This window comes from Mustelus asterias, chromosome 16 (assembly GCF_964213995.1).
Source record: "Mustelus asterias chromosome 16, sMusAst1.hap1.1, whole genome shotgun sequence".
Taxonomy (NCBI): domain Eukaryota; kingdom Metazoa; phylum Chordata; class Chondrichthyes; order Carcharhiniformes; family Triakidae; genus Mustelus; species Mustelus asterias.
Window position 1 is genome coordinate 65,392,485 of NC_135816.1, and position 22,899 is coordinate 65,415,383.

Below are 22,899 nucleotides of genomic sequence, written 5' to 3' on the forward strand. Positions count from 1 at the left end.
TAAACAGCTTCCTGTTAACTCCCCTGTTCAATTTTTCTGCTTCAAGCACAAGCATTTAAATGCAAAATCCCAATCCAGGCATAAAGCATGTCCCAATTATTTGGTTATTAACGCTTGCCACATTAAAGGCCATCATCTTGCTGCCAGCCTTCACCTGGAGGCAGCTGCACATTTATAGAGGGGAGGTTTTGTTCAGTGCTTTTTCTCTTGTTTCAGCGCAAGTTGAATTTCAGAATGAATAGGCTGTCAGACAAAGATCTGTTAATTGGCACATTTTAAATCTGCACTTTATGGTAATCTTTAATAGACACAAGGAGTTTAACAAGAACTGTACTATGTGAATAAGGGTTCAGCTGCTCCTGTGCCCAGACATGTACTTTCTCTCTCGGGGAGGAGGAAGAGGGGTGCAAGAAAACCTCATCCTGATCACCTTTCAGGGCCTTCCTTTCATTATCTTTCAGTGTTGTTCTCACACTGTCGCTCTCTCCCCTTGCACTTGTGTGTTCGCCCTCAATTCCACTCCCACCCTCTTCCTCTTAACTTTTTCTGCATTTCTTTTTATTTTCTGGATGTGGTCTTCACTGGCAAGGCCAACATCTATTGCCATCCCTTGTTGCCCTTGAGAATGTGGGTGAGTCATTGTGAGTTTTTTAAACATTTATTAGTGTCACAAGTAGGCTTACATTAACAGTGCCATGAAGTTACTGTGAAAATCCCCCAGTTGCCACACTCCGGCACCTGTTCGGGTACACTGAGGGAGAATTTAGCATGGCCAATCCACCTAACCAGCACTTCTTTTGGACTGTGGGAATAAACTGGAGCACATGGGGAGAACGTGCAGTCTCTGCACAGACAATGACCCAAGGCAGGAATCAAACCCAGGTCCTGGGGCAGTGAGGCAGCAGTGCTAGCCACTGTGCTACCATGCCATTGCAGTCTGTGTGGTGAAAGTGCTCAGACTAGTAGGTAGGGAGTTCATAGAAACCCTACAGTACAGAAAGAGGCCATTCGACCCATCGAGTCTGCACCGACCACAATCCCACCCAGGCCCTACCCCCATATCCCTACATCTTTTACCCGCTAATCCACGCATCCCAGGACACTAAGGGGCAATTTTAGCATGGCCAATCAACCTAACCCGCACATCTTTGGACTGTGGGAGGAAACCGGAGCACCCGGAGGAAACCCACGCAGACACGAGGAGAATGTGCAAACTCCCCACACACAGTGACCCAAGCCGGGAATCGAACCCAGGTCCCTGGAGCTGTGAAGCAGCAGTGCTAACCACTGTGCTACCATGCCGCCCAGTTCTCGGATTTCACATTTCAAAATGAGTTTGGGCAGTTTTAATGCAGTTCCTAGTGGGTGTGAGTTCACAGCATAAATTACTCAAAATTTGATCCATTTGGATGGCAGTTGCAGAACTGGTGCCACCCTAGAGAAGAAGGGGGTTGCTCTTGAGGTAGTTAAAGTATATTGCCAGGGAATCACAGAACCAGCTTCACTCTGCATCTAACAAGCCCTGCGCCTATCTTGGATACTTGAAAGGCCAGCATGGTGGCGGCAACTGCTGTACCTTATCCGGGAGCTCATCACTGACGTTCCTCATTGTGTGACAGAAACTCAACAAATACAAATCAGTGAAAACTTTGACTGCAGACTGGATGTCAAAGTTGGGCAATAACTCCTTATTGGAAAATGTGAACTTTCATAGTTTGAGTTGAGGGCTCAAGGGTATCTTTTCTAATGAAAACGTAATTCGGGTGGTGTGTTATTAACTCTTGCATGAGCAATTTGTTTACTGATGCAGCCCGGTACCCCTTCCATTTACCCCCCACCCCCACCCTTTCCAAAAAATCATGGAAAACTTGTTCCAATAACAGACATGGTGGCACAGTGGTTAGCACTGCTGCCTTACAGTGCCAAGGACCCAGGTTCGATTCCCAGCTTGGGTCACTGTCTGTGTGGAGTTTGCACATTCTCCCCGTGTCTGCGTGGGTTTTCTCTGGGTGCTCTTCCGCCCATGGTCCAAAGATGTGCGAGTTAGGTGGATTGGCCATGCTAAATTCCCCTTGGTTTCAGGGGGACTAGCATGGGGTTATGGGGTGGGATTGTGATCAAATGCAGACTCGATGGGCCGAATGCCGCCCTCCTGCACTGTTGGATTCTATGCTGGCAAGTGGCAATGGCTAAACACCTTGGCACAATCAGTAAGGTCAACTGAGCAGAAATGGGGGCAGGAGAAGGGAGTGGGCAACAGCGAATGGTTCAAAATGCTGTTGCAAATCTTACCAAGGGGATCCTGTAATCCATTTCCATAAACAACAAAATTGCAAGCATTCCTGCGTACCCCCTCCCTGATTTCCTTTTGTCGTTTCATGTTGTTTGGGCACCATTGGAAATTAGTATGTGAAAAATCCCGAGTGGCAGGTAAAGCTCTACCAGCATAAAACCAAACGTTGAAAGGGCTGTGAAGTGAGCGGAGATCCATCACAACAAATGTCAACTCATTGTTTCCAGTTGGCTGTGGCCATTTATCAAGTTTAAGCAAGTGGAATGTGTATTCTAATTTTCACTCAATGCTTGTTCTCGTTTGCTTTTAAAGGTCTAGTAATGCACAAGCATGGTCACACCTGTGTTAAATCAAGCCCTTGCTGTGAGAGGAAGAGCTGTCATCTCCAGCAGCTGTTCAGCTTATTGTCTGTTTGTGGTCATGACTGCTGCCTGCTTCTTTTGATGACTTGTGTGTGCAGTTAGTATGGGCTGGATTTGAGGACGGGGGTGGTGGTGGTGGCGGGGGGGGGGGGGGGGGGTTTGGATACAGATAAATATGCGTGGTGGTTGAACCTCTCAATTCAAAGGCTGATCTCTGAGCTTGTGGTCTACACAAGCTTCGCACAAGTTTGCCACAAGCACCAAGCTTGTGACCAGTGTGATCGCTGCTGTCTGTGACCCAACAGGGGTTTGGTTACTGCAGCTGAGAACATTTTGAGCGCTGTTCCATTGCAACTCGAGGGTGAATGCATACCCTGAAATGTCTGCTGGGACCCAGACCTTGTTTACACTTCCTTGCTTTACTTTATTTTTTTGTTTCTTCGCTTGCTCGTGTTCTCTCTCTCTCTCTCTTCACCCCACCCCTCTCTCTGCCCCCCACCCCCCGCCACACGCTCCCCAAAGCAGTGTATCCTAACTAATCCTCACCTTTTCCCCAGTAGGTTTATAATCTCTTTAATACATATAAGTCCAACTCAGACTTCAGAAGCTGTGTATTGTATCAGACTTTATTGTGTGCCTGCCCTTACTAGTGTTGGGGAGGAAACTTTTATCATAACAGCCGGGATCGATTTGAATGCTGCTTCAGAGGAAATGTTACACTTTGAATAGGGAGGAAGTTAGGTGAAACAGAGCTTTCAGTAGTTTTAAAAAAAACATTCTTTGTTTCTCATGTCAATCTCACTGAAAAGAAAATTGTGAACATCATGGGCCTAGATCAATAATCAAGCCAACTCACAGGAAAGGTTCAGACAAGGGGGCCAAATACAATTGGACTTTGTTAAAATGTTGCTTCAGAATTGTATGGATGATTGCTCACAGTTAAGGTGAAGTCAATACCTACACATGAGATTGAACTAGCAACTAGTAGATAGCATGGGGTCAGCAGTGCAGTTGCAGAAGTTTGCACTGGATCCTGATGGCCTTGACCTATCCCTTTCACAGTGGATCGGGTTCTGTTGTGTCAGAAGTATTGAAATGAAAAAAAAAAGGAAAAACTTGTGTTGATCGTATCAGAAATCCCTCAAAGCATTTGACTTACTGCACTACTTTGAAGTGTGCTGATCATTGTACAGCCAAATCAAATGCTATGCTCATTTTATCTAGATTGTGCCAGCAACAGTTAGAAAATAATGAACTATTAGAACTGACAGCTGGGACCTGAGTTCAACATCGCATCCTAAGGATAGTACCTCCAATGATGCAGTACTCCCTCTGCCCTGCCATGAGATATCTGCTTGTTGATGCATTTGAATCTTGATTTGGGGCTTGAAGCTGCAATTTTCTGACTTGAGAATTGAGACTCGTCCAACTCGTGAGAAAATGTACAAATCCTCGATATATTTTAAACCAAATTGCAATGTGATACAATACTTGTTTCTCATGCATTATTGAAATGATTGTGTGAAAAGGTGGGTAACTAGTTGAGCACAGAAGACGTGAGAGGGGATCTCTTGAAGTGTGAATTGTCACACTGTGGCTGCATTTGCAGTGTAATATTTCCTGTTAGATTACATAACCTGTCAGTCTCTTACCTTTTTTGTAAATCCCAACTGCCTAATGGACCCTTTTATTTGCATGAGACTATGCTCGGGAGTTGGATTTCCACCCCCTCCCCACATTGTTTTACCTCTTTCTGATCAAATTTCTTTGCATCTACTAGCAATTGTAGGGAGTGTTCAAACTGCTTTACATTGTGCAGTGCACAGGATGTGCCAAGTTGTTTCGTGCTTAAAAAAAGTCTGCAAATAAATCTTTATAGTATTTGTTTCTCATTAGTGACTGTTCTAACTCAAAATTGATAGGTCTTGGAAAGCAACATGTGTGCAGTCACTTATGGTCATCGGTTTCTGCTCAGTTAAAGTACTGCTCAGAGATCCATGTCTAAACAAATGTGATATTTACCTGCGACAAATGAGGACAATGTATGACATACGTACAAACTTATGAATTTGGGTGGGGGAGCAGAGAAAGATCCCTTCTAAATGATTATCACCATTATGTATGTTCTTCCTGCAATACAGGATTCAGAAATGCCCAGCGGTGAAACACCGTGGGAAAGTGAATTCAGGGGAATCAGAGCAAGAATTCCCTTAAATAAATAGTATCTTGCACTGCTGAGTGTATTATACATGTCTGGACATGCTGAGAAAATTCAGCTACCCTTGCAGTATAAAGAAGGCTGCTTTATTATGACAGCGTGATGGCTAAATATAAGTAGGACATGTTGCATCAACATGGTTTGTACAGATTAAGTTATCAATCCAGACCATTTTGTGTTATGATGTCCCCTGTTCAGTTCATGCTCAATAGCTGTTTGCTACCTAATGGCTTCTCTGTTTTTCCACAAATAACAGCACCACGAAATATATATATATATATAAAACAAATATGAAGTTGGTGTGCAAAGATTCTTTCTGACCAAGCTGTTTGCTTTTGTATAAATATTAATCTTGTTGAAATAAGTTACATTATGCACTTGCAGACTAAGCCTGAGTTTGGCCTGTTGAGTAATATTTTATAATGAGGGCTGAACAGGGTGCAATAGCAAATGTTACAATCGTTTGTGATCAACCCAAAAACAACTTGCATTTATATAGCGCCTTTATAGAGAATGGAAGCATCTTGAAGCCAAAAAATAGGTCAATGCAGAGAAGATATTTCAGGAGGGATTGATCAAAAGCTTGGACTGGACGTTTGGAGAAAGCTTCAAGGAGGGATATTCAGAATAAATGGCCTGAAACACCAAAAGGCAGAGTCCCCAATGGCAACAGTTAAAGGAGGGGTATACACAAAAGGCTAGTGCCCGAGAAGAATAGGGAGGAGTAAGGCCACATGTTCTGTCTCCGAGATGATAATCCCTTTATTGTAAAGGAAAACCAAGAGGAGCAGGTTGCTATTAGAATCATCAGTTTGAGGCTTTGGGAAGCTGGAGCCAATGCCAGCCAGAATGGCGAGAAAGAAATGGTGAGGGTTAAGATATAGGGAGGGAGTGGTTTGAATGAGCTGAAGTTTACGGTGTGTGGTTTAATAGCCAGGCGAAGTCTCGATTGTTGTTTCTGGTAACAGTGACATGGATGGGGTTTCAGCAGCAAACAAGTGGTGTTCATGTACTGTACGGATGGCTTGTGTGATGTTGAATGTTGGTAGGGATATACATTCAATCTGTAGTCCTCCAAAATGATATTCTTGTGTCAGAGGCAAAGTGCTCCACCATCATGGCGGAAGACAGAAACTAGGTGCAATAGCATCTGCCCACCCTTGTGGATAAAGGGCGGCACGGTAGCACAGTGGTTAGCACTGCTGCTTCACAGCTCCAGGGTCCCGGGTTCGATTCCCGGCTTGGGTCACTGTCTGTGTGGAGTTTGCACATTCTCCTCGTGTCTGCGTGGGTTTCCTCCGGGTGCTCCGGTTTCCTCCCACAGTCCAAAGATGTGCGGGTTAGGTTGATTGGCCAGGTTAAAAATTGCCCCTTAGAGTCCTGGGATGTGTAGGTTAGAGGGATTAGCGGGTAAATATGTGGGGGTAGGGCCTGGGTGGGATTGTGGTCGGTGCAGACTCGATGGGCCGAATGGCCTCCTTCTGCACTGTAGGGTTTCTATGATTTCTATGAGGAGTTCTTAATTTATTTGTATTGCCCCACAGATCAGTGCAGTGTGCTAGTGAGTATTGGGGAGCTTGGCATCTGCCCACCCTTGTGGATAAAGGTCAACAGTATAAGATAGTGATTTTTCTCTCTGGTTCTTTCTGATCTTGGTGCATCTGGCCCTGTTGCCGTGTTCTAAGCTGGGACAGCTGCACTGGTCTGGTGTTGTCCTTGGGTGATGGCCTTGAGCATTGATGCTTTAAAAATGTTTTGGCAGTAGTTCATTGTGCATTTTAAAGATACTCATCGTGGATGTGTGTGTGAGAGAGAGATTCAGACAGTGAAGACTCCAGTACCGTTGACAAGTTTGCATGTTGGCCAAAGCTGGTCTTCCAAGAGTTTTAATAGCAACCTGCTCCCCTCGGCTTCCATGGACAATAAAGGGATTATTATCATCTCGTAGACAGAACATCTGGCAACTGACCCTTTCTCAACAACCATGCCCTCAAACAATTATGTAATCTTCCCCCACTCTTGTGTGTAGTGTATTGTTATGGGTCACAGCCTCCTGAACAGATCTGCCCCAGACAGCAGAGAAAGATTAAAATTGCAATTGATCACTGTTGATTCGAAATCTGCTCTCATTCCTCTCTGGGCTCAGGGCACATTGAGAGAAAGGTGTTCTTCGGTTTACTGGAAGATATTTTGTAAATTTGCCAACTTTGCCTCTGTACCTCCACACTCAGCCTGCTTGTTTCTGAGCTTTTGACTGAGTTTTGATTAAGTTTACTTTGTAAAGTGAGGCATGGAATGGTAATTAGAAAGGGTTATCCCAGCTTCCATACAGTAAGTGAAAAGGCCTTATAGAGGCATTATTGAATAGAATTAGCGGTCTTATTTTTTTTTCCCCTTTTTTCCTGTGAGGAAGTATCTGGCCTCCACTTGGCAGTTAACCCACAGTGGTGCCTTTGAAACCAGAAGCTTGCTGTGTGGGGAATCTCCAGCCTAAACTGCAGTTCTGGCAGCATCACGGCCAAGCTCGATTCCCTTCTCATCCAATATCCATGTATGCAACAGCTACTGGAGAGGGAACCCTACCTCTTATTTCTCTTCCCCCTCTCCCACCCACTTTAGCCGAGGGGGACTGCCGTCACTGCCTGTTACATGGACTGAGATTCCTTTCACAGGACAAGACAAACCATCATGGCAACAGCTAAAACAATTTATTTAAAATGCATTACTCTGGGGCTGTAGATACCAAGCCTGCCCACAGCATATTGGCAGGCACTGCATTGTTTTGATGAAGCTATTCAAAATGCCAATGCAATGCCCCATTGGTAATATCCTTGCCATGCTGTGATAGCCATTTCATGCGTAACCGGTGGTGACGCTAGAATCCAAACTGGTTGCTGATCACATCATTGCAACATTAACAGCAGTGTTCATTACCTTTTACTGAAGGAGCTACAGCCAGATATTTTTGAAGGACTGATGATGCCAGGGAGGAGAGGTGGTTCCTCTAGGCATGTGTGGTACTCTGTTGTACCTGACCCGAATCCAGGAGAGAGCCACCTTAATTTTGGGATTGTGGATTCTCGGTGTCGCAGTTCACCAGGATGTTTCAAAATTTAATGGGCAAGACTGGGTTTGACACCAGTCTTTAGCTGAGGTTTGCACTTGCATGCTTTCCAGTAGGCATCACTATAGCAGGAGTGGACACCCTGAATTGTGTTTTCTTTCTCTTTCCTCTGAAAGCCCAACTCTGAGCTCTGAGGCCAACTGTAGTACATACATTGCTGTCCTGTCTGAGATCCATCAACTCAGCCCAGATCCAGTTTGGAACCAGGGGATGACTTGGCGATGGATCCAACAGCTAGCAACAGAAGCCCCTCCTCCACCTTCTCTAGGCACATGTGAATGTTACTAACAATTTTCTGTGCACTCATCCCTTAGTTGCCAGCATACCTGCAATCTATTCAGCCCATATTACTTTGGTCTGGAGAACAAACACTAACACAGTGAATGATGCTGGACAATTAAACAACTAATCAGAGGAGGATGCTCCAGAAGTATCCCTATCTCTAATTATGGATGGTGCCCAGCAGTCCCAAATGAATGATGCACCTCCATCTCTTTTTCTGAGGTCCCCACCATCACAGATGTCAGTCTTCAGCCAGTCCGATTCACTTCATGTGAATTAAGAAATTGTTGAAGGCACGGGATACTGCAAAGGCCGTGGGCCCCGACAGCACCCTGGCAGTCGGACTGAAGATGTGCTCCAGAATTAGCTGTGCCCTAGCTAAGCTGTCCCACTACAACTATAACACTGGCATCTACACGACAATGTGGAAACTGGACAAATTCAATCCAGCAAATTACTGCCCCATCAATGTATTCTCAGCCATCAGCAGAGCTATGGAAGGTGCTGTCAAGTGACATTTATTCATCAATAACCTGCTCAGTTTGGGTTAACCAGGGTCAGTTGGCTCTTGATCTCATTGCAGTCTTGGTCCAGGCATGAACAAAAGAGCTGAATTTCAGAGGCAAGATGGGAGTGACTGCCCTTTACAACATGGCAGCAATTAACACAAGTATGGCATCAAGCAGCCCTGGCAAAACTGAAGTTAATAGGAATTTGGGGAAAGCTCTCTCTGATTTCGTGGAGTTCCCTCGCACAAAGGAACATAGTAGTAGTTGCTGAGGTCAGTCATCTCAGTGCTGGGTCTAGCTGCAAGAGTTCCTCAGGGTAGTGTCCTAGGCCCAGCCATCTTCAGCTGTTTTATTAAAGGCTTTCCCTTCATCATAAAGTCAGAAGTTGGGATGTTCACTGATGGTTGCACAATATTCAGTATCCTTCGCAACGGCATTGCCGTCATTACAGGAGCTGGTCAGAGGCTAGTAATCCTGTGATGAGTAACTCCTTTCCTGATTCTCTATAGCCTGTCCACCATCTACAAGGCACAAGTCAAGAGTGTGATGGAATATTGTCCACTTGCCTGGATGAGTGCAGCTCCAACAACACTCAAGAAGCTCGACACCATCCAGGACAAAGGATCCTGCTTGATTGGTACCCCTTCCACAAACATTCGCTCCCTCCACCGCTGACAAATAGTGGCAGATGTGTGTACCATCTACAAGATACACTGCAGGAGCTTAAAGGCAGCACCTTTCAAACCCACAACCACTACCATCTAGAAGGGCAAGAGCAACAAATAGCTGGGAACAACACTAGCTGGAAGTTCCCCTTCAAGTCTCTCGCCATTCTGATTTGGAAATATATCACTGTCGCCGGGTCAAAATCCTGGAATTCCCCCTCTAACAGCACTGTGGGTGTACCTGCACCACATGGACTGCAGCATTTCAAGGAGGCAGCTCCCCACCACCTTCTCTAGGGCAATTAGGGATGGGCAATAAATGCTGGCCTAGCCAACGGAGCCTACATCCCGTAAATTCATTTTTTTAAAAATCGCTCACTATCAACATCCTGGGATCACCATTGACTAGAAACTGAACTGGACCTGCCATACAATAGCTGTGGCTGCGATAACAGATCAGAGGCTGGGAATTCTGGGCAAGTAATTCACCTCCTGACTCCACAAAACCTGTCCACATTGAAAGGCACAAGCCCAAATATGAAGGAATATCCCCATTTGCTTGGGGTGCAGCTCCAACAATACTCAAGAAACAATCCAGGAGAAAGCAGCCCACTTGATCGATACCACATCCACAACCTTAAATATATGATCCCTCCAAAGTCAATGCACCACGTAAAACAATGCCGGCTGTACCTTCGCCAGATGGACTAGAATTGGTTCAGGAAGGCGGCTCACCACCACCTGGTTGAAAGCGATTATGGGTGGACAACAAATGCTGGCCTTACCAGCAACACTCGTATCCCATAAACAAGCAAAAATCAAGTTTATTTTTCTCATTATTGACCTGTTTTAGTAATTAGAGACTTTTGTTGACCAAAGAGGACATAGTTTTCATCATCAGTTTGCTCGGATGGGCACAGAATGATGCTGAAGCTGTTTACTCAGCGTTTCGTAGAAATATCAATCTAAGGGAGACAATTATGAGCACTTGTGCAGCCTGAGGTTGATGCACAAGCTGGGGCCAGAGCATACGTTTATTTATTCACCTGAAGCTACTGGGCAATGATCAGGAAACTTTTTTTTTCTCTCTTGTTCCTAGTTCTGGGGCCAATTGTGATAAGAGCTTAATTCTGTACGGATGGGGTTCAATCCTGAGACCTTCCTGAGCACTTTGCATAGAGATGAACGGTTTACCAGAATACTGAGAGGCCTAGATAGAGTGGACGCGGAGAAGGCGTTTCCACTAGTGGGAGCACGAGCAAAACTGAGTAAAGTTAGATTGTAAAATACTGACTTGTACTCCATGCACCATAAAACCTAGTGTGTGCTGTCTGATATATTTAGAGCTTACATGAAGGGTTGCTGATGTAGCTTATTGGTATGATTCGCAGTTTCCCATTGAAGTACTATTTTCCTGTTCCTATACTTGTCCTATTACATACATTAGTTTTGACTGCTATAATAGCCCACCCTTCCTGTTATGGGACGTAAATACAGGAACAGTAACTTCAAACACCAGTGACCTCCATGCACATAATCATTGGGCAGGCTTCCAGATAATCCATTGTTGGGATGCATATTCTCAGTGCGTGGGCGCCTGTTATGAGTTGTAACACGATCTCAGTTTGGATCACCTCCTCAACTGCTTTGACCTAGAGGGTTTATACAAAGGAAGACTTTCTTGTGATGGATTTTGACTACTGACAGATGAAGAACTTCAGTTTTGGGAAGTGTGACATCTTTCTAGGTGTTTTTAGCAGCCAGCCTTATGTCGAGTGCAACATTAGTTGGAAGTAGAGTTATAACTTTTTCTACAATATCCTGGCAACTTAGGTTTGACATGGATTAAAAACATCCAGCATTCCCAAATCAACCATCACACTGTGGTTATGTAAAGGCTCTCTTGAGTCCCGTATGGATTTAATGCGACATCGAACCTGCGAAAGTAATGTGGGTCATTTTCTGCTGTGCAAAAACCTTGTCTGTGGCAGAGGAGGAATTCATGGCTATCAGCACCAGAAGCACAGTTCACAGTAGTAATCTCTGAGAACATTGCATAGTGGATACAGTCAAACTGGTATATGCTTAAACCAGCCTATTGCCTGTGCATGAGAGATGGATGGTATTTTGCTAACTGTGTAATTGTGACATGGCACAATCTTCCATTCTACTGCAGAGCAACAGGAATGTTTTAAGTTAGCTAGAGGGGCATGGAGGAGAGGGGTGGTGAATGGTTCTACACCTTCCTGCATCTGTGAGCATTAGAATGCCGGATTATAAGACCCTAAGATATAGGAGCAGAATTAGGCCATTCAACCCATCAAGTCTACTCCACCATTCAATCATAGCTAATATGATTCTTATCCTCATTCTCCTGCCTTCTCCCCGTAACCCTTGATCTCCTTATTGATCAAGAACCTATCTATCTCTATCTTAAAGACACTCGATGACCTGGCCTCCACAGCCCTCTGTGGCAATGAGTTCCACAGATTCACCACCCTCTGGCTGAAAGAATTTCTCCTCATCTCAGTTTTAAAGGAGCGTCCCTGCACTCTGAGGTTCTAGTCTCTCCCACCAGTGGAAACACCTTCTCTTAAGTCCACTCTATCTAGGCCTCTCAGTATTCTGAAGTTTCAATTAGATCCCCCCTCATCCTTCTAAACACCATCGAGTATAGACCCAGACTCCACAACCATTCCTCATATGACAAACCCTTCATTCCTGGATCGTATGGACAAATGAGTAACAATCAATGTCCCATGTCGTGTGCCCATGGGTTTTTTGTATATTGTCTATCTAGTTGCAGTATTTCTGTAAAGTGCAGACAGCAGATCCTGTGAATTTTCACCTCTTGTTAGATTGCCTACTGAGTTTTGCGATTCCATTTTTGGAAGGTCCCTGTGATTGGTAGGAAACCAGCTTGAAGCAGATGTGTTTCGTTTACAAAAGCAAACCTTTCCAGTTTGCAAAAAGCCCTGGAGATGAGCCAGTGGTGCTGCGAGGGGTCGCTGTGTATCTTTGTGTGGTTTAGTCTGGTCTTGGGAGAGAGGGTTTAAAATAGCACATTCTATTAGTCAAGGTCCTGATAATCTTTAAAAATGGCTGTGTTTGAGGTTTCTCTGGAGTGCTGTGGTGCCTTTGGCGTTGAAATTCTGCTATTATCACTTCCTGTTACAACTTGTGGAAGATTTAATCTGGTTATGCCTTTTATTGACCTCTGCTGGTATCAGAAGATTTTTATTTTGGCAAGTATAAGCCGTACTATGTTTTGTTTGTTGAAAGTGTTGGCACTGTGGCTGTTGTTGTTTTATTTTTTAAAAAAGGAAGATTCCAGTGACGATGTTAGATTGATTGAGTGAAATATGGGTGAGGGGATGGGTGGATTGGCTTAAACGGGCATCAAACCAAGTCAGTCACGACACAGAAGAAGGGGAATAGAAGAGAATGCATCTTTCGAGCTACCACCTACTGCCCTGTTGCCACGTGACCCACTTCCTCATATATTTGTGTTAAATCATGTGGAATTGAGTGCATTTTGTGCCTGGCCAGGAAACTCTGGTAGAGTGTGGGATTGTAATGATCCAGAAACATAGCTGAACTCCGTTTAGTTAAGGAAGCCTCTCCCTCTTTCTCACTCTCGCTCACACTCAATTATTCACCATGGTTCAGTCTTATTCAGGTTGTTCCACAGAGAAGGTTTGTATTGTTTCTTTGGGAGTGAGTTGTTTCGTGCTGCTCGATCTCGCTCTTCCCTTTTGCCTCAATTGGACTTTGTACCAGAGCTGAAGTCGAAAGCCAGGCATCTGGAGTTTTCGAGCTCCCAGTTTACCGATGAAGGTGGCTGATGTAAAATTACTATCATATGACTGGAACCTTACCCCACAGCCAGCCCAGCACTGTTCAAAGCTCCAGTGGCAACTGCAGGGAATCAGCAGTCACAATGCTGAGAGTCTGGCCACCATTCGATTTGTGGCATTTTTCTTATCTTAATCCTTAATTTTCTCCTTTTTCTCTCTCTGCTAAGTGCGGACTGGTGTTGTGCCTAAATAGCTATTTTCCCAGATGACGATGTTCCCCATGGGGTAGCATCAATTGAGCCAGGATCCATGCATGGCCTTGTCCTTGTGTGCAGTGGTCTGTCCATGAATGATATTCAGAAGCAACTTACAGTGCGACTGTAAAGCTGTGCTCAACTAGCTGAGGGGGTGGCTAGGAGACATCCTAAGTTTGCAAGGGCCAGCAGGCAGCTGGAGGCCTCTCGCTCGTGCACTCTTGAACACACTCGCTTGCACGCGCACTCGAGCTCGCTCGCACGCACGCACTATCGAATGCTCTTGCTCTGTCTGCAGTGACCTGAGCTGAGATTTGACCCACTGCACAGTTACTCTTTCTGGGCGAGCAACTCAGGTTGTGATGTGGATGGTGCTTTCCATCCAAAGTTTCTGAGAGTCCCTGATGGTTTTAAAACAAAAGGCATACATATGAATGTAACAAAGCATCAAGCTGGCTGATCTTTGTATCACCAGAACTCCAAGTCACATGGTCTGACTTACTAATGAAATCTTGAGTTTTGAAGAAAACTCAGTGAAGAAGAGTCATATTGGACCCTCCACTTCAATTTTGTTTCTCACTCCACTGATGCTGCCTCAAGTATTTTCTATTATTTTAGTCTGTTTACTTCTCTGTCCCCTGAGAAGCATTGACACTTCACTAGCCTGTAGTTTTGTGGGTGCCAGTTGCCCCCAGTTCCCAGCGCAAGTGCTCCAAGTCAGTCATGACTGATATTTTTCTCATCCCCATTCTCCTGCCTTTTCCCCATAACCCCTGATCCCCTTATTAATCAAGAACCTATCTATCTCTGTCTTAAAGACCCTCAATGACCTGGCCTCCACAGCCTTCTGCGGCAAAGAGTTCCACAGATTCACCACTCTGGCTGAAGAAATTCCTCCTCATCTCTGTTTTAAAGGATCGTTCCTTTAGCCTGAGGTTGTGCCCTCTGGTTCTAGTTTTTCCTACTAGTGGAAACATCCTCTCTATGTCCACTCTACCCAGGCCTCGCAGTATCCTGTAAGTTTCAATCATGTCCACTGGTTCTCCTTTATCTAACTTCCTTGTTACCTCCTCAAAGACTCTTAACAGTGATCATTCAATTGCATTCAAGTGCAGCATCCTTTTCTAGCCCTCGAGGGATGGGTCTACCCTCTGCCTACCTAATTACAGCACCCCCCCTCTGCCTATCCAATTGCAGGAGCCCCCGTCTATCTAATTACAGCACCCCCCCTCTGCCTGCCCGATTACGGCACCTCAACCCCCCTCTGCCTGCCCGATTGTGGCACCCCCATATGAAGTTAAGCAGGAGGGTCCTCTTGGTCGGTACTTCTTTTTGGAGTAGACCTGCTGAAATGGACAAAACTTTTATCGTGTACTATTCAGTCAGCTGAGATAAAGAAGCATGTTTTTCTTTTTGCACTCCCTGGCAACCTCGGTTGGGTTCAGAGCTCTCGAGGCTAATGCAAGCACTTCCTTTCCAGAGCCCCAGAGTTGTATCATTGTGATCACGACAGTGTCATATCAGAAACTGGCAGCTGATAATGTGCAAGTGCATTATGCAGGCCTGTTGGGCCACGCTGCCTTGCTGAGGCCACAGGTTCCACCTGGGACCCAGGTTTATGCACTGCTTCCCATGCTCTCTGGGTAACAATTGAGTGGAACCCTTGTCAGATTTCCCCCTCCCTATACCCAGCATCACTGCAACACCCCAGCTGCTGTCTTGCCAGAGTTCTGCACACGGCCATTTCCCATTAGGCCGTATGGAAACCTGATAGGAATAAATGACCAAAAGCTGCTTGTATTTTCCTCCTCACTCCCATTTCCTGCTCATCGGGTGCCTTTGGCAACCATTCAGGTCAGTAGTAATTTCCTTATTTACTCGCATATTAGTTACTGTGTTTTATGGCCTCCTGAATCTCTTACATCTGGTTTCTTTCCTGGAGGTGTTCTGAATGTTTTATTGTGCAGCTTATGTAAGTGAGTAGAACAAACCCAAGATGGTTTGCTCTGTAAAGGTGCTGTACAAATGTGGTTAGTTGTTGGTGAGCACTGTTGGCACGGAGACCTCAGTCCAACTGAGCCTATCTCAGCTGCTCCAGACAATGGACTAGAAGCCCACTCAAAATAGCTTCGATGTAATTTATCAGATGAAGTTTTGTAAACCTTTTATTCCTAATTTGTTGATTTTTCTAACGGCGTGGAGTGGCCATTTTGAAATGGAGAGTCCGAACATTTCAAGTTGGCTGCAACATCACAGTAAGGTCTTCTTTGAATCATGGAAGTTAGTTAGTTTAGTTTATTAGTCACAAGTAGGCTTACATTAACACTGCAATGAAGTTACTGTGAAAATCCCCTAGTTGCCACACTCCGGCGCCTGTTCGGGTACACTGAGGGAGAATTTGGCATGGCCAGTGCACCTAACCAGCACACCTTTGGACTGTGGGAGGAAACCGGAGCACCCAGAGGGAACCCACGCAGACACGGGGAGAATGTGCAAACTCCACACAGACAGCGACCCAAGTGGGAATCGAACCCGGGTCCCTGGGGCTGTGAGGCAGCAGTGCTAACCACTATGCCACCGTGCCGCCCCAGAAAACACACAGGATCTACATTCCACTGTTAACTACAGTTTTTAAAAAACCTCCGCTGGGTCCAAATTGAAACTTTCTACTCCTGGAACAGCTCAGTTTGAGTTGAAGGGTGAGGTGAGGGCAATTAAATGTCACTCATCCAAAGTCTAGACTTTTATACCGCCATCTTCAATGGGGCTGCTTGTTCTGCGCCCAGAATCCATGTGCCTGATGTGTTTAAACAGCAGCTTCTTGCCTATAAACATAGAATTCCTAAGTGCATGACATGGAGCGTTTAAAACTGCTGACTTGATCTCCCTAGATCATGGGCAAGGATCAGCCTCATGCTGCCAAAAAACCAGGAAAACCCCTTTTGTCCATCAGCATTGTAACTCTGGGCAACATTCCCACACTTTGCCTCTCAATGAATCCACATTTCAAAGCAGCTCTCGGCTCTCCCTGTAGGTAGTTTAATAGGAGTGTGCTGATAAATGGTCCCTTAGCAGCAGGGAAAGGACAGCCCAAAACAATGCAGTGGTTGGTGTTGTTAGAAATGGATGTAGAGCCTGTTCTTTGTTGAGGGGCGTGAAGGGGCTGATTGTATAATTTATTGGGGATATGATGCTTGCACCATGTCACCCTTAATGCTGGGAATCCGTCACATTGTCCTTGTTAATGAGTGCAGATTTATGGCTTCCTCGGAGTTATTATCCTCCTGGAAAGCAGATTTTCTGCATTGCTTTTCCGTGAATGTCTCTGTTTTTCTGAAAAAGAGGCAAGATTTGCTTTTGCATATTAATTTTGGGAAGAGCTGGTTTAAAAACGAACTATGCGGGAACAATAGGGTGACATCTGACCTGAGGATCATAGTGGGGGAGGGGAAGGGGCAGGCAGAAGATGGTCTCTTTGTAACTCCACAGACATACTCAGGTAGGCGACTGATCTTTATTTGTATGTTAGGTCCAGGGTGCTGGAGTAAGGGGAAACCTGCTGGGAGAGGATTTAACTCGTCACCCATGGTAATCATCTATAACCTGTGAAATTTCTCTTGCAAAGCTAATGGGGCGGTTTTTACACTAGAGCAAACTGTATCTTCCTCTGCCTTCCTCAAATATTGGATTTTAAAATAACATTTGGAGCTTTTGGTTATTCTCTCGCTCTCGCACATGTACATTTTGGACTAATATTTTTTTTAATGCTGTCTTGAGATGTATCAGATTGATGCCTATGCCTTTAAATGCGCGCGCAGCATTATTACTCAGCCAAGAGGACCACAGTTTGCCCTGGTTACAGCTCGAGGCGGCATGGTAGCACAGTGGTTAGCACTGCTGCTTCACAGCTCCAGGGTCCCAGGTTCGATTCCTGGCTCGGGTCACTGTCTGTGTGGAGTTTGCACATTCTCCTCGTGTCTGCGTGGGTTTCCTCCCGGGTGCTCCGGTTTCCTCCCACAGTCCAAAGATGTGCGGGTTAGGTTGATTGGCCAGGTTAAAAATTGCCCCTTAGAGTCCTGAGATGCGTAGGTTAGCGGGATTAGCGGGTAAAATATGTGGGGGTAGGGCCTGGGTGGGATTGTGGTCGGTGTAGACTCGATGGGCCGAATGGCCTCCTTCTGCACTGTAGGGTTTCTATGATTCTATGAGGCTTCTCTTCAGCTGCTTATTGTCAAGATTTGTTTTGGCCATGTCCACTTCTGTAAAAACCTGCCCCCTTCAAATGGATTCAACTAGTTCATGCAGTGAGAAGAAATGTCATTGAAATAATTGCATTTATATAGCACCATTCACAGCCCATTTTGATGTCTCAAAATGCAGCCAATTAAATAATTTTTGAGATATAATAATTTCCCCACCCCTGTCATCTGAGTTAGCTGAACTCTGCTGGTGGACCCCTACATTTCTCCGGGGCGGGGGATGCCGGGGCGGCGGGGGAGAGCTAGGAGTAAAATTTGAGGTGCAAATGTTAACCTACATAAGTCCTTGCATTTTTGGGGCGTTGGTTGTACATGAAGTAGCTTGGTGCTTTTTAGGGAACTTTGTAAATGCAACTCTCTCTTTTGGAATAAAAATGGAAAATGCTGGGAGTACTCAACAGGTCTGGCGGAATCTGTAGTGAGGGAGTGAGGCAGAGTTGATGTTTGGGGTCTGCAATGTCTCATCAGAATCCCTGCCCTTTGGATATTGGGCAAGGACTGGATCAGACCTCGTTGTGTTCCCGTCCATTGGCAGACTATTTGACCATGAAAAATTAGAGCATGATTACCGGCAGTTTGCACCAAGTGCCCGGAAAACCTTTGTGGACAGGGCAAAAAGTTGAAGGAAAAGGGAAAATTCCTTCATCCTCCACTCTCCTGGTGCTCCATCGTCTCTCGATCTAACTGGTCCACTGCTCCCATAGCCATTACTTCCCCAGGTTGCCAGTCCCTTCTTTCTGTACAGCACTACCCAGTGGGTGAACTGGCTATTGCAATGGTATAGTTATATAGCACCACCCTGTGGCAGGGACTGGCTGCTACACTGAATAGAGCATTGTTAACATTCAACTCTCTCCTGGAAAGTAAAGTCGCCTTAGCCCCAGATGGCCATAGCCTGCTCTCCCCTTTGAGGGGGAGAGCTGACTAGTGGTGATTTAACCTGAGGATCACCACACCTCGGGCAAGGTTGCGAAGGCGGGGCCTTTATGAATAACCTTAGCCAGCACAGGAATTGAACCCACGCCATTGGCGTTGCTCTGCATTACAAACCAGCCATGCAGCCAACTAAGCAAAATTACTGGACTTCATCGGTATTATTTTCATTTCTGATTCTGTTATTTGATTTAGAATATAGAACAGATAGCATCCTGTGAATAACCTGAGTGTGTTGCTATGGCTTCCTATTATCAGAAATTGGGATTTCTGTTCATTTCCCCAGATGGTCAAAGTGATAGATGTGTTAAAAATGAAACACCATGCCCAGATATGGTGCAGAAGTGGAATGGCTCACAACGTACATGCCTTCACCATTTTGTGTTTTTGCTCACTCTTCTCTGTAAGGCCTCTGTGGCGAAGATAAATCCTCTCTCAGCACTACTTAGCATACTGTTATAATAAAGGTCTGCCGTGGAAGAGGCATAATGTACAGGATCCCAGCTGAGCTAGCCTCTTGTTAGCGGTCCTTCATTGTCTGCTCTTTGTGTAACTGCAACGCAGCTTATTGATAAGTCGCTCCCCAATGCATGTGTCACACAGGCCAGGAGGGTCACGGATTCAATCCCAGTTAGCTGTGCTTCAGCAGGAATAATGAGGGCACTTGTGTTCCTGGGCTGGGTGGAGGGGTGAGAAATGAGAATTCGTCGGGATTCCTTCTCATAATCCATTAATCGTGAAACCCCCACCACCCCCCAGCACCACCACCTTTCCTGGAAATACGCACATAATAGTGAATGAGAATGGAATTGGGCTAAACTGTGATATCACATATACATAAACAAACATACAAACTGACGCTCTTCAAACCTGGAAGAAATGCTTGTAAAACTGTACCCTTCAGCAGAGGGCAGAAGGGAATTTGAGAGTGGTGGGGTGCGTGGGCTTGAAGGAGAGGTGGTGTGATCAGCAGGTGAATTGGTAACGGTACCTGGAATTCTCCACTTTTACATTACTGTTCAGACTCGGCACAGGTTTCCCCCATCCACCCCCTTTCCCCTGGATCGCTGCACTATTATCTTTAATGTTTGCTGCCATTAGCTTGTAAATTTACAGCCAGCCTCCTTGTCCTGACGAGGGGTTCTCACTTCTCCTGTTTTTATTTGGTTGCAGAGGAGAAACCTGAGCAGTCCTGCTTGCCTGGAGCTGGAGGGGGGGAAAGCCCCAAAGGACCAGCAGTCTCCCATCCTCACCCCAGACACCGCAGCCTTCAAACCGGACTCGTCGCACAGCTGCCCGGCAAGAAGCAGCCGGATTGAAACGCTGAGCGAAAGTGACGAAGAGGAGGATCCCAAGAATTATTGTGACAGTACGGAAGCCATCCCATTCCAACGTACCTGCGAGGATCTGGATTTGGAAATGATTGAGGAAAACTGAGCCAACTCGGTTCAGCAGAAATCAGGACAATTTTTTAAACCCCATCGGATTACGCCTTAAAATGCATCCCATGTGCACAAAGTACAAGGGACATGTAAACTGTTCTCCCTCCCAGATTCCGTCTTTACACTACTTTCCCAGTTGCACAATTTTGTGGGGGTCATGTGGGCTGTGAGCTCCCTTACCTAGTTTGGAGGGGGGGAGGGGTGAAGAGTTTAAATCTTGGTGGACAGGTTGTGTTGTTCCTTTTTTGCTCTCCTTTTTCCCCCTCCTGCTTGTCGAATGATGAACTGTTTAGACTTCACTACACTCCATCACTTGCTAAAGCCCATGTGCATATAGTACGTCAGCAGTAAATGCCGTAAGGCGTCTTCCTGGGACCAGTTGGGGGTGATAACCAAATGGTGCCTTCAGAAATAAATGCATCAAAGAGGAACCGATGAGCAGAAGTAAAGGGCCCTTGACCTCCACAGACAATATTGCAGCTTCCAGGGACCCTGAAATCGAGACCTCTGTCTCCAACTTTACATTATATACGACTCAATGAAGCTATAATTATTAGTAGGTTAGTTGGTTTCTCTTTCTCTCCTTTCTGCTCTCTTTCCCCTTTCTACACCTCCCCCCCCCCCCCCCCCCCCTCCTGAGGGGCTGGAGGAGTAAAGAAAGCAAAATAAAAAAGCAGACGCTATATCTGAGTAGATTTGACCACGTGCTGACTTTTGAAGGGTTTCAGGGCTCCCCAGCTGCACAAGGTAGGCATTGAGGTTTTATTTGATGTACTTGACTGAAGGAAACCTGCCGAAGTGAAACAATCGTCCTATGTGCAGCAGGCCAGATCTCAGCTCACCATCGGGCTGAGTGGGTGGGAGGGATGTGGAGAAGTGAGGGAGAAGCAAGGTGGAGGAGAGCTGCCAATTGAGTTTACTGATGGTCTGGGGGGTGTATAGTGATTGTGTGAGACGGTATCTGTTTTGTTACCTTGTGTAGACTGTACTTGAAGAGACTCTATATTTTTGTTGTATTTTAACCCCTGCACCAAATTCCTGAACCAAGATCAAAGATTCGCAACTTCCTGCCGATTTCCTTGGTCCTCTTGAAGAGTTCCTAGTGTTTCTAATAAATTTAATCAAAGATTGTGATAATATAACGACCACCTGCTCTCTTTATTCATTGCCTTATAAATAAAAGAGAAACTCTTTTTTTTGAATAGTTTGCGTACCCGTGTTTTAAATTTGACTTCAGTGGACTGAACCTATCCCGCAGCACAGTGGTTAAGCAGCTGAGAATTCTGACCATGTTTGGTCCTCATGCTGTGTTGGGTTGGCCAGGCATCTGCGGGAACAGTGCAATTGGCCTCAGTTCCAGTAGTGGGAGTGGCGAGATAAGCCACAACATCAGCAACAGAGCAGCTGCTGCTCCCCTCTCCACTTGCTGCATGATTCGTCTGGCCTGCCTTGACCCCTTTTTCAGTGTTTCTACAAATAGCCCAGTGTCCCTGTGGGGCCTGCCATGTCTCTCTAGGTACAACTGTTAATAAGGAGGTTACGCTGCAGCAATTAAACAGTAAAACCTTTTCCAGAGGGTTTTCTGCTCATGTTTACTCGGGTTTTACTGATCCTCTGAGGTTCGTCCACTTGAAGCAAGTTTCCGGTTTGCTGGGACCATTGTGAAGGAGCCAGAAGGTTTCAATGATGCCCAGATCAAATGTAACCACCGCACCCAATAGAAACAACACAAAAAGAAAATCAATATTGTCAATCTGGGGGAAAACAGGATTTTCGGCTGAAGCCACTTTACTGTAATCGGTCTGTTTTCCAGCAAATTTAATAGCCTGAATGTTGACTTTGAATATCCTTGGTTCCACTCGTGCTTTCTTGACTGGACTGAGACTTCCTCTCTCACAGGGCTGCTGACTCTCAACTGCGGACGTGTGCTGCCTGCTGCACATGAGTGGTCTGTCACACGAGCTTGGACCTGAGGGTGGGTGAGCTAATCGACTGTCTGAGGCCACTGTTCCTTGTGTTACCAGAAATGTTTCAAGGAAGGATGGAGACCTGACCTGACTGCATGGCAGGGGAGAGGCTTTTCACCCCCTCCCTCCCTCCAAAGCTATTAATTTGTTCTGCCTGGTGGCTACCGGAGTTGAACTTGTGACCTGATCTGTCTCACCCCAACTCCATTACCACAACACTGGGGCAAAAGTGAGCAAAAAAAAAGTCAATTAATGTAAACATCCAACAAAAGGCACAATCTGCCTCTTATTCTCCATCAGATGTTGAATGTTAATCATTATGTCTACAGCTTATTGCTCGAGATCATTAGTCTCTCATTGTGGATGACTTTCATTAATAAATAACAGTCTGCTCTGCCGTACTGACTATGCAAGGTAGAACAATAACATCATTAACTTCCCAGTGTAATGTTTTATTGATTTTTAGTTTTAAATTTGCCTACAAATAGTTCTCTTTTGAGACGTGACTTGTCACATTTCAATTGCAGGTTCTGGTGGGAGAACTCTGTAGATTCGGGGATGTGTTACATTGCTGCCCCTGCATTGGGGAGTGTTGTATTTCTGAGAGTTGCAGCTATTGATTTGGTTTTGAACTTGGTCCTCCTGGTAGTTTTAATGGGTGAAGGATGGTGGAGTAGTTGGGCATAGTGCATGTTGTAAATCCAAGAGTGAGGTTGGAGTGATCTCGAGACTGATACCTCCATTTGGGCACTGCTGCCAATTGCAATGTATTTCTAACACACCAACGCGCCTTT

General features: G+C 45.5%; 1 protein-coding gene across 4 annotated transcripts in view; it reads left to right on the forward strand.

Annotated features, from left to right (window-relative positions):
- The window catches only part of fam53c (family with sequence similarity 53 member C), a 123,809-nt gene extending 102,413 nt beyond the window's left edge, over positions 1–21,396 (forward strand). For 3 of the 4 annotated variants that reach the window (XM_078231228.1, XM_078231232.1, XM_078231230.1), the window contains one exon: positions 19,870–21,394. In XM_078231228.1, the coding sequence (XP_078087354.1) occupies positions 19,870–20,133 (264 nt within the window). In that variant the 3' untranslated portion in view covers positions 20,134–21,394. Of the gene's footprint in view, positions 1–19,869 lie in introns of all 4 variants that reach the window. The other variant, XM_078231231.1, reaches the window with a different exon arrangement.
- The last annotated feature ends 1,503 nt before the right edge of the window (positions 21,397–22,899 follow it).